The sequence below is a fragment of the Lithobates pipiens genome, unplaced genomic scaffold, assembly GCF_037356315.1.
Source record: "Lithobates pipiens isolate NorthernLeopardFrog02 unplaced genomic scaffold, aLitPip1_a1.2 Scaffold_16, whole genome shotgun sequence".
Classification (NCBI taxonomy): domain Eukaryota; kingdom Metazoa; phylum Chordata; class Amphibia; order Anura; family Ranidae; genus Lithobates; species Lithobates pipiens.
Window position 1 is genome coordinate 211,224,735 of NW_027507748.1, and position 15,827 is coordinate 211,240,561.

At 41.5% G+C, this 15,827-nt stretch overlaps 1 protein-coding gene across 1 annotated transcript in view; it reads right to left on the minus strand.

Moving 5' to 3' along the window:
* FOXO6 (forkhead box O6) overlaps window positions 1-15,602 on the minus strand; it is a 138,235-nt gene extending 122,633 nt beyond the window's left edge. The window contains exon 1 of the mRNA XM_077480974.1: window positions 13,879-15,602. Coding sequence (XP_077337100.1) covers window positions 13,879-14,190 — 312 coding nt within the window. The 5' untranslated portion in view covers window positions 14,191-15,602. The remainder of the gene's footprint in view (window positions 1-13,878) is intronic.
* Window positions 15,603-15,827: the final 225 nt, after the last annotated feature.

Here is a 15,827-nt window from a genome sequence, read left to right on the forward strand (position 1 = left end):
ATCACAAAGGGCTAGCCTTGTTTGGAGTATACTTTTTAGTATGCCACGTAATGGATATTTCTTTATGTTACACCTTCATATATTATAGATTTTTTTATTTAAAGTTTTATAAAATTTACTAGCGGTATACTAAATTGTAGACCTACATCCTTCTATAGCAGAAGGGATCGTCTGATGTCCTCAGTGTCCTTGGTCCTCAAGATCCATTTTTATATCAGCCATTCATCAGCCTATAGCTTGTAGTTAGAATATGATCTGATCAAATATGATTTGATGGTTTTTCACAAGGAAAATATGCAGTCAACTTGAAGGGCAAAACACTTGCCAACATCTTAGGACAGTGATGGCGAACCTTTTTGAACCCGAGTGCCCAAACAGCGACACCAAACCAACTTATTTATTTCAAAGTGCAATTAAACCTATAAGTGGCTCTGTACAGAGGATGAGACTGATCATCCCTCTGAATGAGCCCTAAGGGACCAAAAATGTACAATTCTGCTTTGTGCTTTTTCAAAGGAGTGCGTTACGCTCAGACTACAGAGTTCAGGAATGCGTTATGCTCAGAATGCAGGGTTCAGGAATGCGTTACACTCAAAATGCAGCGTTCAGGAATGTGTTGCACTCAGAATTCAGAGTTCAGGAGAATGCGTTGCGCTCAGAATGCAGGGTTCAGTAATGCGTTACACTCAGAATGCAGGGTTCAGGAATGCATTACACTCAGAATGCAGGATTTAGGAATGCGTTACGCTCAGAATATAGGAATCAGGAATGCATTGTGCTCAGAATACAAGGATCAGGGGGTATGATGTGAAGGTCAGTAGAGGACACTGCTATGGGGATGGCCCTTCCTAAAGCAGTGTCCTCTGCCCCCCTTTCCCCTATAGAAGTGACCTCTGGCTTCCCTCCCATAGCAGTGTCCTACCTGCCCACAGTCCTCCACATGGTCATGCTTCAGCGCCCGTGCCCCTGCACAGGCAGCCGCTCTCCTATTGACTCTAAAGGTCCAGGAAGGGAGGAGTCACTCTTCTCTTCCTCAGTTACCAGAGGCATTGCGGCGCTGCTTAAAGCAGCAGACACTCAGTGTACGTTCTTTCCTACTGGGCTGCTCTTGGGGCATGCAGGGAGAGATTTACACACATCGGCCACCCTGCTGCCCAATCGCACTGATGCAAGGAAGGGAGCCGGCTCCTCCGTGCCTGCACCGCCAGTGCAAATGACTGCCTAGCTGGGGGATTCCCCCCTATCCTGGCGGTGCTGGCTCAGTACGCTGCATGCCCACAGAGAGGGCTCTGCATGCCAGCTGTGGCACTTGTGCCATAGATTTTCCATCACTGCCTTAGGATATAATAAGCTAACCCAACTGTGCATCTGTCAACTGTCCTGGACTTATATACTTTTCTGGTGGCATATCCAACAAAAATACCCGTCTCAGCAATCAGTCAGGTCTGTCTGAGCCTTCTCAAGTCCCAAGGACAAGTGGATTTTTATTTGAAAGTTTTATACAATTTACTAGCAGTAAACAAAAATGTAGATCTACATTCTTCTAGAGCAGAAGAAAGTAGAAGGGATCTTACGATACCCTCAGTGTTCTTGATCCTCAAGATCCATTTTCATATCAGCCATTTGTCAGCCTATAGCATGTAAATGGAATATGAACTCATCAAATATGATTTGATGGTTTTTCACAAAGAATATATGCAGTCACCTTGAAGGACAAAACACTTGCCAACATCTTAGGATATATCAAGCTAATCCTACTGTGCATCCATCAACTGTCCCATACTTGCATACTTTTTTGGTGGCATGTTCAACAAAAACAACCCCATCTCGGCAATCAGTCAGATCTGTTTGAGCCTTCTCAAGTCCCAAAGACAAGTGGATTTTTTTTAAAGAAAATAAGTACGAAATGAACATATTTTAAATTAGTGTACGGTTAATCAACTCTAACATTTAAAAAAGTACCAATTACTTCAAATGAATCTATCCCTGAAATATCACATGCCAATTACACAGCACCTAAAGGTATAAGCTTGGCAGAACCCCAAGGTTTTTTCAGGCCCCCACTGATTGCAAAGAGGCTTAGCAGATTTTGCAATGCATGGGTCAAAGAACACTGCTTAGTCAGGTAGGTAAAGGTGAAAAAGATTTGCTGTACCTGGTCCCATAATAAAAATAGGCAATTGCAATTTTGGGGAAAGTGTTGTATGTAACAGATTTGAACACAAAGTGAAAGATTCAATCTTTCCTAAGCAGGAGGAGGTATGGAAAGCTTTGTGACACTGATATAGTATGCAGCATAGAAAGCAATGGGGGGATTTACTAAAACTGGAGAGTTCAAAATCTGGTGTAGCTGTACACAGTAGCCAACCAGCTTCTAACTTCAACTTGTTTAATTAAGTCTGGAATAAAACCTGGAAGCTGATTGGTTTCTATGCAGAGCTGCACCAGATTTGCACTCTCCAGTTTTAGTAAATCAGCCCCATTGTGTAATGAGCTTGTAGAATTTGGACAAAGGGAATAATAAAATTGCTGATTTGTAAAAACAAAAAATGGTGTGGGGGTGCAGGTATACACATATTAAAGGGCACTTTCACACTGGTTCACTTCAAAACTGCCAGTAAAACACCTATGGTTTAATGGATCATTTTTGCTGTGCGTTTGCGGTGCATTTTTTAAAGGACATAAGTCTCAAAAACTGCACCAAAAACGCTTAGCAGGGGCATTTTTGATGCGGTTCCCATTCGATTAAGGGAAGCATTTTTCTTGAGTTTTTCAGGTGCTTTGTTTAACGCAAAAGTGCTTGAAACTGGTTTAAAAAATAAACTCTATTTAAAGAGGCATTCCACCCTAAAAAATAAATGTTATTTATGTGCATAAAAAAAAAATTGCTCAGAGGGGAATTGATGTCAAGAGCCCAGGCGCTGAAGGAGGCAGACTAAGAGGGTCCCCCTAGCAACAGGCATTTAGAGGTGAGTAAAAAAAAAATGTCATTTATTTGCATAAAAAAAAAAAAAAAACATTTTTTTTTACTCACCTCTAAATGCCTGTTGCTAGGGGGTCCCTCGTAGTCTGCCTCCTTCAGCGCCTGGGCTCTTGACATCACTTCCCTCAACACAGGAAGGGAGATCAGCTCTGCCCCCTCCCTCTTATCAATCATCTGGGACACGTCTCAGGTCCCAGATGATTGCGCGGCCAATCACGGCGTGCGGCACCGCTCACGCATGCACAGTGGGTGCCTGGTTGTGAAGCCTCAGCCGGGCGCCCACATTTACAATGCCGGCGCTGCTGAGTGGAGGGGGAGACGAGCGGGGCTTCGATCTCCCCCATCACTGGACCATGGAACAGGTAAGTGTCCGATTATTAAAAGTCAGCAGCTGCCGTATTTTATGCTGTTGACTTTGAATTTTTTTTTTAAGCGGAACTTCACTTTAAGTATATATCTTTAACTCAAAAAAGTCCCTTCTATTGCTCTCAGTCTACTCCACATCCCTAAACTCCAAATTGTTAGGCCCCTTTCACACTACCAGGAGTCCACCTGCTCAGAGTGGAATCTGTCTGCTGATGCCCGCTGAGCTGGCGGATGTCTAGCCCATGTCTCCTCCGCTTATGCAAAGTGGGCACAGACACAGCCCGCTCTCTTCTATGGGTGGTCAGATGTAAACGGACTGCCTGTCTATTTACACCTGACTGATGTCCGATCCTGTATTTAGCAGATTGAATTGGATTTCGGCAGGTGTAAACATACATGTCCATTTACAGTCTGGTCCACCTGAAAAACTGACAGGGGGGCCCATGTGAGGAGAAAAACGAAGGATGGCAGAGCTCCCATAGACGATGCAATAGCAATTTATTCAAAAAGTATAAAATCAACAGCATGCAATAGTAAAGATGGGGATAGCAGGTGACACATTTCACACAACTAGCGTGCTTTTTCAGAACCATGCATAAGGCAAATACCATACATGGTACATACAAAACATGAATAAAAAAGTATCTTTAAAGAAAAAAGATACATAAATATAAATGTGAGTGTCCAAAAAGAACAAAATAGGGAACAAAAAATTGGAGAAACAAAAATTGATACAGCAGAAAACAAAACAAAATAAAAATAAAAATATGAAAATAAAAATAAAATCAAACACACCAATTGTTATATGTTAAGATATGGCGGGACAACTAAATTTACAAAAAAGCAAAAGATAACAAAGCAAAAAAACAACTTTTTGTGGAATAGTAAGACACATTTCATAAATGATGAAAGGATCATAAAGATATATATTATAATTAATCATAAAAGTGTGTTAAATGTCATTAAAAATTAGGACCCATAGGAATTCTAGTCTGCAATGAAAAAATCCAGAATACCTCATGTTTGCATAGGGTCCTGTCGCCGCTCCCACCTGGGGTTGATGACCTTCTCAACATCCTGAATTTGCAACAGTGAGATATCGCCTCCATGGGCTCCATTATAGTGTCTATCCACATTAGTATTATGTTCCTTCTCAATGTCATAGACACGATCATGTAATTAGTCTCAAAGCCTCCTAGTCGTTTGTCAATTGCACAAATCTTACACGTTATCAAAATAGACAACGTTTCTGGTATTACAGTTTCTAAAAGATTTGTTTTTAAAAGATCTATGATTCACGGTGGAACAAAATTGGTCACTTTGTATAAAACGAGGACAACATGGACTACCGGTACTTCCACATTTAAATGTCCCAGTGAAATCCAACCATGTCCTACTACTAGTAATAGAATAGAATTAGTAGTAGTAGTTCACCAAAGAAGGGGGCCGTCAGGATACCATCTTAAAACCATTAGATAGTATTTCCTCATAACATTCATCTTGAAATAAAATAGGTACAGTATATGACGTTCCATAATCCTTCTAATTTTAGCAAACTACATGCTATACGGAGTGGAGAAAATAAGAGTGTCAGTTAAATTAGATTTACATTTATGTTTTCGTGATAATAGGTTTTTTCTAGGTGTAGCCTCTGCAATGACAGGCAGACCCAATCAATTTTCTTGTGTGAAAGGGGCCTTAGAGGGTTGCTACTTTTTTTCCTCCAGGGTCCTACTGTATGTAGGAATGTAGCCACCATCTCTTGCTTGCACATGAGATGGACTAGGGACTATGGACTATGGCAGGGATATGCAATTAGCGGACCTCCAGCTGTTACAAAACTACAAGTCCCATGAGGCATAGCAAGACTCTAACAGCCACAAGCATGACACCCAGAGGCAGAGGCATGATGGGACTTGTAGTTTTGCAACAGCTGGAGGTCCGCTAATTGCATATCCCTGGACTATGGGATTCTTAGTGCACATCGAGCTGTGCACATGACAGCAATTAACCTGCACTGCTTGTTCCAAAGAAATGGAAGCGAAGTGGAAAAAGAGAGATATGGGGACTCTTAAGCCCCATACATACTATCAGTTTTTCTGCTGAATTTTTCCTTCAGGTTTACCAAAACATGTAGTGCAAGGGCCTGCCTGATTGCATACAAATTGAAACTCCTAAGGTTTGACCTCATATTATATGTTTTTGGTAAATCTCAAGGAAAAACTCAGCTGAAAAACTGATAGTGTGTATGGGACTTTAGAGGAAGTTACAAGGAGATAGAAAAAGACAGTAAGAAACTATTTACGTAGTAGATTACTTACGCAGCCATTATGTAGTAGATGTGTATGGATCATTTTGGAAGAATAAGGATATTTGTCACTTTAAGCTTACAATTTTATCCACTTACAAGAATTTCAAACATCTTTATAGAATACTCTCTATACCCAAGATCCTTTCCAGTTACAGACATTTCTGTCTTCAAACAAAAACTGCAATGAACAGCAATATCCTCTTGTAACAGTATTAAATAACAGTCAGTTCAGAAAATATGTCTATAGTTACATGAAAGAGGAACTAATCTGATAATGTGTTGCATTATGCGCTAATACATGGAAGTGCAATCTCTTATTTCTTACCAGTTCCCCTATAATTTGCTGAAAATCATGTGAGGATCCGCCTGGAGCATGAATTGTTGAATGTTTTGGGCAGAGTTCAGCAGCAGCTACAACAGATATAATATATATACAGTCCCTCCCAAAACCCCCAAAAAATGGTTACACTCATATCTGCATTTAGGCAGCCCATAAATTAGTCCGTTTTTTTTTTTGTTTGTTTGACTAGCAAGTTGAATGAAAAAAATAGACCCAATTTCACTATCCACACATTTGATGTGAACAGGGGAATCCTCCCCACTGTGCTATTGTATTCTGACAGTGGAGAGATTTCCCCTCCATCAGAATACACTAATCAGCGCTGCAGGCTGATCAAGCATGCAGAATCTGACAGCGCGTTTGTACAGAAGTTGAACCTCCCTGCCCATATATGGATCAAAATTTGGCCAGTCCCTGTTGAACCAGACAAATTTCAATCAATGTATGACCAGCATTGGGACTCATTAATAAATAATGGAGCAAAAAGTCGAGCTGTTCCCACAGCAACTAGATTCTTTATTTACTTTCTACAGAGAATGCAAGTTATACCCTGGTTGCTTTGTAACCAATTCACTTTCTGCAGGAGTAACAGTTTTATGACAGCCATACACACTTGGATTTTTTTTAACCAATCAATATTTGATGAAAATGATGGAATCCACAAAGAATTGTACAGCCATGACTTCTCTTCCGATCAATATCTACTCAATATAGATTGGATTCAATCAAACTGAGGTAGACTGGCCAGGGTGGCCAACTATTGGTCACTTTGCATCTAAAGGCAATATTAAGATGCTTTGTTCACAATGCTTTCATATTTTCATTGATCAGATTATTAGATTACATTATGGAAACAGAGATACAATCATTAGGTTACGATCGCAATTTACAATTGTATCTTGGCTATTAGTTATTGATCTGTATTGGTACTATAATCTGCAGGAGGTGTAAATAGTACTGAACACCAATCAATCACCAATTGTACAGCCATGACTTCCCTTCTGATTGATTTCTACTCAATATAGATTGGATTCAATCAAACTGAGTTGACTGGCCAGGGTGGCCAACTATTGGTCACTTTGCATCTAAAGGCAATATTAAGATGCTTTGCTCACAATGCTTTCATATTTAGATTGATCGGATTATTAGATTACATTGTGGTAACAGAGATGCAATCGTTAGCTTACAATTGTAATTTGCAATTGTATCTTAACTATGGATCAAAATCCACCACCACATGTGTGGCTTATTGATCATATGAGAAGACAACTATAGATTGATTATTCCTATCACAAGAGATAGCTTACTATTTCACCTACTTAATAGAATAATATCTATTCCCCAAATCCTTTGCAGGTACAGACCTGAAAAGGATTTGTCTTTTTGTTCGTCTTCAAACAAAAAAAAAGAATTGGAAAATAAATCAATTGTTTATTGAAGATTGTATGGCCACCATTAGAGTGCCACTGCAAACCAATTTTATCTTTTACACAGCAAATTGGGGTCTTACATTGGATGCTTCTGTGTAGCACAAAACATAAAAATTAAAACAATCAGGATCTAATAAAAAAAAGAAACACATTTCATAATATATAGCATAAAATTATCCTATATATAATACTAACACTGTAAAATCAAATAATGACCCATCCATGCAAGCTTACTATTGTCAGTTGACAAGTATTGACTAGTAGTTATTGATCTGTATTGGTACAATAATCTGCAGGAGGTACTGAACACCAATCAAACTAAACTGATCAGTTATGCAATCTTGGCAAAGAAATGGCTGATGCGTACCTGTTGTAAGAATAAATGACTCTCAATCAAATGAATAATCCCCTTGTCTATATTTTCTTATGTGCCAATACAGTATACATTTACTTTGCACAGATTCCGCTTACTTCACTGTTCCACTTACTGGCTGGCAAAAACTTAGACTGGACATACTGCAAGTATCAATGTTTCACTCTTCTCATGAACAAAAACAGCAAATGAGCCAATGAAATCATTTTGTGGGCCTATCCCGCATTACAAAATAAGACCCATTTAAAAGACTGACCAGTATAGAAGAGATGTAAGGTGAAACACAAATGTAGTCCAACGTTCAGAAGAGACTGCTAGTAGTAACAGTAAACATGTTAGGCTACTTTCACATTTGAGCGCAGCGACACGCATTGCATTGTGCATTTTAGTCCATTTTTGGTGCTTTTTTCACGCAACAGCCTATTGACTTGAATGGGCTGCCTGTTGTTCAACCAACGTAACAAAGAAGCTCCAGTACCAAAAGTTTGCACTGAGCCAAACATGCTTGGCAAGGTGCAACTGCTAATTGTGTTTGGGGTGACATTAAAAAATAATAGCAACACAAGCGCATTGTGTGTTTTAGCACCTTTTTATTAGGCATTTTCAAAAGTATGGCTAGAAATGCTCCTTTCTGCCTGCCTTTCCATTACACTCAGGTGTGAATACACCCTTAAAGCTGAGCTCCACCAAAAAGGGGAAGCTGCGCTTGTTCACATCCTCCCCTGTCACATTTGGCACTTTTTTGGGGAGGAGCAGGTACCTGGTTTTGACAGGTACCCACTCCCACTTCCGGGTAAGGTCGTTATGGTGATCTCTGAGTGTTTCCGGCCCTTTCTCCTTCACTCGCTGCCTTCTGGGACACACACAGGTCCCAGAAGATGGCAGGACCATTCAGAAAGTGCAGAGCAACTCGCAAATGGGCAGTAGGAGACCGGCTGTGAAGCCTGAACGCTTCACTGATGGTTTCCCTTAGTGAAGATGCTGGTGCCTGCACCTGAAGCTGATTAAAGAATCGGCTCAGGTGCCAAAATCGCTGGATCCCTGGATAGGTAAGTGTCCTTATATTAAAATTCAGCAGCTACAGTATTTGTAACTGCTGACAAAAGCTCCTCTTTAAGGAGGAATTATTAGCTGCAAAGCTTCTAATTTTTTGTTGTTACTAGGTACATCACATTTTTTAAATGTTCAGCAGCATGTTCAGCAGAAGAAACCTGGCAATGATACATAGATATAATACTTGTTAAAAAGGAAATTTTTACCAGAAAAATAAGTTTGAGCTCCTTGTCCCCCAGGGGACAAAGTGCCTGTGTCCCAAATCGATAGGTTCCTTGGATGCTGAGCTACTGTGGTTGACAGCACGCCCCCCTCCCTTGCCCCATCATTGTCTGCTGACAATGTTCTCAAGGAGACAAATAATAAATAAGGACTGGATGACAGCAAGGAGAGGGGTGGCAGTGACAGCACAAGCCGGCATCTCCCAGCAGTACAGGTTGGTGCTGTATAGTCTCATAAATGGGGTAAAGGAAGTGGTTGTGGTGACTAATGCTGTGATGGCTCATGAATGGGGTGAAGAATAGGGGGTGGTGCCTAATGCTGTACTGTCTCATAATAGGGGATAAAAAGGGGGTATCTCCTAGTACTATGCAGGCTCATATTTTGGGAGAAGGTAAAGGTGGTCATTCCTGGTACTGTGCTGTTAGCTCCCCCATAGAAACGCCCATAAATTGGGCTTCAGCCTGGAGAGGAGCAGAAACAGAAATAAACACGGCTTTTTTTTTTTGCCTAATGGCAGCGTGGTTCTGAACAGGACAAAGTGCTACATTCTCCCCTGGGAGACTAGAAGAACAAACAATCTTCTTCTTTATAACATTTTAGTTTCTAAATAATATACTGAGTTGACTGGTATCATGATTCAAAGCCCACCAGGTAACTATTATATGAAATTCAGATGAGTGTTGTTGGAAAAGATACCGCACTAATATGGTGTATGTGATTTATCTGTAATATGTAGGTATGTACAGTATGCATTTGTACTGTTATAGAAAGGGTTATGTCGATCTCTCCTTGGACAATTAACTCTTTAAAAATAATGCTGCCTAGATATTCAGGCAACATAATGCCACTTGTCTTTAGGGCAGCTGACATTAGGATAAACTACTTTACATCAATTTTCCCGTATAAACATGCAAATGTTTATACTAAATTCCATCTTATCCTTCTCTACAGTATAAAAGCTAAGTACCACATTAACATCGGGGATTCTGCCTCCAATCCAGTGATTTCCAACGTTGATCTCTTTTTCTTCTATATCCTGCCTCTGGCACTCACCGCACTTATCTGTATGCATGCCAGCAGTAAGGCATCACACACCTATTTAGTTTTACACTTTCAGCGAGTATAGTTCCATCACCCCTTTCTGCTCTCACCCCCAGCTCTGCTTTGAAGAATGACACCTACTCTATAAGGTCAGCATTACTGGAGGTTCCCGCCACACAAGAACTTTACACCCGCGTGGTTCATGCACCACCTCACTCTCGGCTCTTCTACCCATTGAACGTAGGGAGGGAAACACACACAGAATGTGAGTTTCCAGTACCTCAAGTGTGAACAACAACTAAAACCACTGGCTGAATAAAAAAATAAAAACTATCTGTGTATAGTCAGCCTGAGGCTGTGAAGGTCGTGATCCACCCATACTGGTAGCACCTGTACATGTGCTCTTCTGCACTTCACAATAACAGCAGAGTAAATGCTCATATTCCAAAGAGATACTGGAAATTGAGGACACTGATCTTTGTGGCGGTCTAAAATATTTCTTACCTTTTCATTTTTATAATGCTTATACTCTTACTCAAGGCCCGGGACAATGGGTGGGCAGGAGGGGCTGCCCTGGGAGCAATGGTTTAAGGCGTGGATGAGGGTGCCCTATGAAGATGCTTCTGTTACAAGGCTGGCAGGAAGAGTGACAATCACATCACTGGTAAGGGGGGGGGGGGGGGGGGGGGGGTGCACAGTTTGGCCTATTTGCCCTGGGTGCTGGATGACACTGCTCTTACCCTTATATTAAACCCTCAGCACCCACCACCAGAACATGCACACTAGCCCACCAATGCCCAGCTCATGTGTGTTATCACCTCAGCACGCACTTTTTGGCTTGTATTCGTTGACTTTTTGGTGCCAAATCCTCGGTGCATGTGCCTTAACTCCGCAGCACATGTGCGTTAGCCCCTCAATGCCCAGTTCCCAGGGGATGTGCATTAATACATTGGTGCCCTGTGTGTTTACCCCTCAGCACCCAAATCCAAACACATGTGCTATAACCCCTCAATGTTCAGTCTCTTTTGCATAGGCATTAACCCCTTAGAACCTTTAGCTCTCAGTCCCCAACTCGTATGCGTTAAATCTTTTACATTTAGTCCTCATCACATCCCCCCAAAGACTTAGTGCCCAGTCCCGAGCTCATGGGCGATAAGCCGATAACCCCTCAGTGTCTGATTCCCAGAGTGTCTGCATTATCTCCTTAGTGCCCCATGGACACTAGCCCCTCAAAACAAAGTTCCTAGCACATGGGGGCCCTTCAGCACCCAGTCTGTAGCACCTGGAACAATGACCCCTCAGCACCCAGTCCCCAACTCATATGCATTAATTCTTCTGCAGCCCAATCCTCAGTGTATTTCCCTTAGCTGCTCAGTGTCCAGTCCCCAGCATATAGGGATTAACCGCTCGGTGCTCAATTCCAGGTGCATGCATATTAAACCCTCAGTGTCCAGCAAATTTTCATTTACCACTTAGCGAACATATTTGCTGAAATAAATAATATATATATATATATATATATATATATATATATATATATATATATATATATATATATATATATATATATATATATTTACAGTGCTATTTACCAAACACCCCTCAGCACCCAGTCCCCAGCCCATGTGCATTAACTCTTCATTTCTTAGACTGCAACTCTTAAAAGTTAACTCCTCAATGTCAAGTCCTCAGAGCATGTGCTTTCATTCACCAATGCCCAATTTCCAGTGTGTACTTTCACCCCTCTTCTCTCAATCTGCACTGCATGCACATTAACCCCTCAATACCCAGTATCATAGGTAACCGCTCAGTGCCTTGTCCCAAGTTCATGTCTGTTGACTCCACAACACTCAGTGACTAGGTTGTGTAAATGAACTCTTCAGGGTCCAGTCCCTAGCACATGTGCATTTACCCCTCCTATGCCCTATCCACACCACATGCACATTAACTCTTAAATGTGCAGATTGCAGCTTATGTGCATAAACCTGTTAAGCCCAAATTCCAGTGCATTCCATGTGCATTAAGACCTTGGTGCCCAGAATGTGTAAGTTAACCCCTCAATATCAAATTCCAAGCTGCTGTGCATTTAGCCTTTAACACCTGGTACCCAGCTCATAATCATAATACATTTACCACTCCCTGCATGTTAAACTCTCGATGCCCAGTCCCCATACAGGCAGGTATCCCCTCAACACCAAGTCCTCAACAAATGTGCATTAGTTCCTCTACACCACTGCATAAGTTCCTTAGCACCCAGGGCATGCACATTAGCTCCTCTATACCCAGTATCTAAGGTGTATCAACCCATTTGTATCCTTTGCATTGTAACCCCCCCCCCCCCCCCTTGAGCACCCAGTCCCCAGGGCATGTGCATTAACCTTTACATCCCTCATAGAATGTGCAATAACCACTTGGCACCTAGTTCTCAGCTTATCTGCATTGACCCCTTAGTGCCTAGTTCCCTGCCCAGATGTCTTAACTCCTTTGTGCTCAGCACTTGTATCTAAACTTCTCAAGGCACCAACCCCAACAGCATGTGCATTAACCCTTTAGTGCCCAATTCCCACAACATGTGCATTAACCCTCCAGCGCCGCATGAAGTGTTACCCTTTCAGTGCCCAGACCCCAGCACCTATGCATCGTCCCCTCTGTGCCCAACGTACAATGCATGCGCAATAATTGCTCAGCGCCCACCTCCCAGCGTATGCATATTAACCCCCCAGTACCCACCCCCTGAGCATTTGCATTCACCCCTCTTCGCCCCAGTCCCTATTGCATGCACACAAAGTGTACTCTATAGTGATATTCCAGATCACGTGTGTCAGAGATTTCCTAACCCCTGTCCCCTTCTCTGCCTGATTCTGCTATAAAAGTATTTAAAAATGAAATTAAAAAAAGTACCATATATATCGCAATACATACACAAAATAAAAATGGCATTTCCTAAATGAAGCATTCCACGAAATGACAAAATAATTAACCTGCACCCGCTGTACAAATGACCACAGTTCATAAAGAGAAAACATGTATTTTATATATATATATATATATATATATATATATATATATATATATATATATATTTATACATACATATATACATATATATATATATATATATATATATATATATATATATATATATATATATATATATATATATATATATATACGGTATATACATATTTTTTTATAGATTTTTTTTATAGACAGATACATACACACACACACACACACATATATATATATATATATATATATATATATATATATATATATATATATATATATATATATATATATATATATATATTCCCTCTACTGAGCACCTTAACTGGCTGTGAAGCTGTTAGCAAATTATTCTGCAGTGGCTTCAACTCTGGAGCATTTTCTATCCAAGATGCTGCCCCAATAGACCACAGATAATGTTCCCTTTGGCACCAGTGCTTGCACAAAAAATAAATGCATTTCACATCTAATATCCCAAGTTTGGATTTACATTGCTACGCATACCTACTCCTTGCCAGGGATTCCCCTTTGCATTCACACTGCACAGACAGCTCATTATAATAGCAGTCAAGTGCCAGTTACCTATCATTGTCACATCGAAAATCAAATCTTTTAATTAACCTCCACAACCCTCTGTCTTGGCATTTGCACATCAACACATAACTATGAGATTACATTTAACTTTGAGATTTTTTTTGGGGTGCTTCCGATCTTCCGATCGACCTAAAGAAACCGATTGAGGGTTCTCACCTTCCACCCAGCAGAACTGTTGCTGTCACCTTTGTCTTTGAAGTAGGGTACAAAGCGGACCATCCAATCGTAAATTTGGGATAGGGTCAGCCTTCGCTCTGGAGAACTCTCTATTGCCTTGGTAATGAGGTCGGCGTAGGACAAATTACCCCAGGCATTCCTGCGTGAACTCTTGGCTTTGCGCATCTGCCCTGGATCCAAGCCAGGAGGAGGCAAGGGCATATCCGAAGAGGGTTCGGGGAGCGGGGGCCAGGTGCAAGAACGGGGGCGTCCCTGAGGCTCCACATCTGACTCGGGTTCCAACTTCTCCATCACTGGCTCACAAAAGTACCCGCTCTTTTTCTCAGATCACAAAAAAAAAAAAAACTACTTAAATCCTCATTTGCAAAGGAAAATAAAAAGACAGTCAAATAAAGGGGGGGAAGAAAAAATAGGCAACTTTAGACTTCAGACAGATCTTCAACGGCAAGAATGAATTTCCTCTGGAACAGCTTGGTTTGGATACCTGTGTGCAAGCACAGCAAATAATGAAAAATATTTGCATGTATATTATTTGAAAATAAGCTTCATATTGGCAACAAAAAAAAAAAAATTGACAACGTTAGTTTTTTTATTTATTTTTTTGTTTGTTTTAGGATATTCCCAACAAGGAAAAAAAAACTGGATTGATTTTATCAGCTGAACAGAAAGTCTCCCCCAGTCCTGCCAATAAATAGTCAAGTGTCAGAAAAGAAGCGGAAAAAGTCAGCGCCTATATTGTCTGCCAAACGTCTTCGCTTATTCGAAAAAAACCATCAAACTAATGTCAATGGGTGAGCAAGCGATCCAAAAAAAAAAAAGACGATGAGACACTTGAAGACGTTTAAATGGACCGATCAATCTTGTATTTTCTGATATCGTCAAAGGAATATCAGCAGGTCGCAATAATGAGCTGCTATTGAGCAACAACAAAAGCTGCTTATGACATAATGTTCCAATTGCTGTCCCAGGGTTCAATCTAAAGCCAAAAAATGTCCATTCTAGATCTGATCTACAAGGAGAGGAATAAAAGCGGGGAGGTGAAATCAGTCCAAAGAGGTGTCTGGGCTCAGTCTTTCGCAGCAACAGATGTTCCTAAGACAAAAATCCAAATTTAAAAAAAAAAATCCCATTTAAATTCAAGTCTTTCCACCCCAAAATTTGCTGGGTGGAGCCTGCAGGGGAGATTAAAGTCCCCCCCTTACCCCCAGACACTTCAATCTAATAAGAAGATCATAGCTCTGCTGGCACTTGCTGAAGGCAGGGTGGTTCCGAATTTGTACCTTTGCTCTTTAGTTGGTCTCCCCCCTCCCCCCCCCACACTGGTCCTGTGGATCGGTCACGCGTGGCCCCCCAGCAGCCAGATCGTCACGTGTGGAGATGCTGCGGTGTGGGGAAAGGCTGCTGTGGACAGACTCATTGTACGGTGGGGGATCTCGGGTGACACCCCGGATCTGGAGGTGTGTATGATCCGCAGGGGGACCCTGACACCTGCTCCACAACAAGACAGTCCTGGGGGGGATCCCTCACTCTTCTTCCAGGCTCCCTCCTCCTTCTCCCCCTCCTGGGATTCAGCACCATTCAACCAGCATTTGGGATCGGCTGCCTCTGCACTCTTCACCTTAAGCATTTAGAGAGAGAGGGAGCGAGACAGAGAGAAATAAATAAATAAGATGCAGCCTTCGCCCCTCCTCTGCTGTCTCCTCCTCCCCATCCCAGCCTGGTGCTCTGCTACTGCTAGGATCTCTACGAGGCTGACAAATGTGCATGGAGAAAGGACAGGGATCCATTCTGCACACTCAAACTTCACCGATTGTGGTCAATGGGTGTCATGGGCGCCCGGCGACTATTCAAGCCGATCGCAAGAAATCTGCCAGGAATAAATCACAAGGATGGGGGTATTCTACAGTGGGCACAATCATCCTGTATTC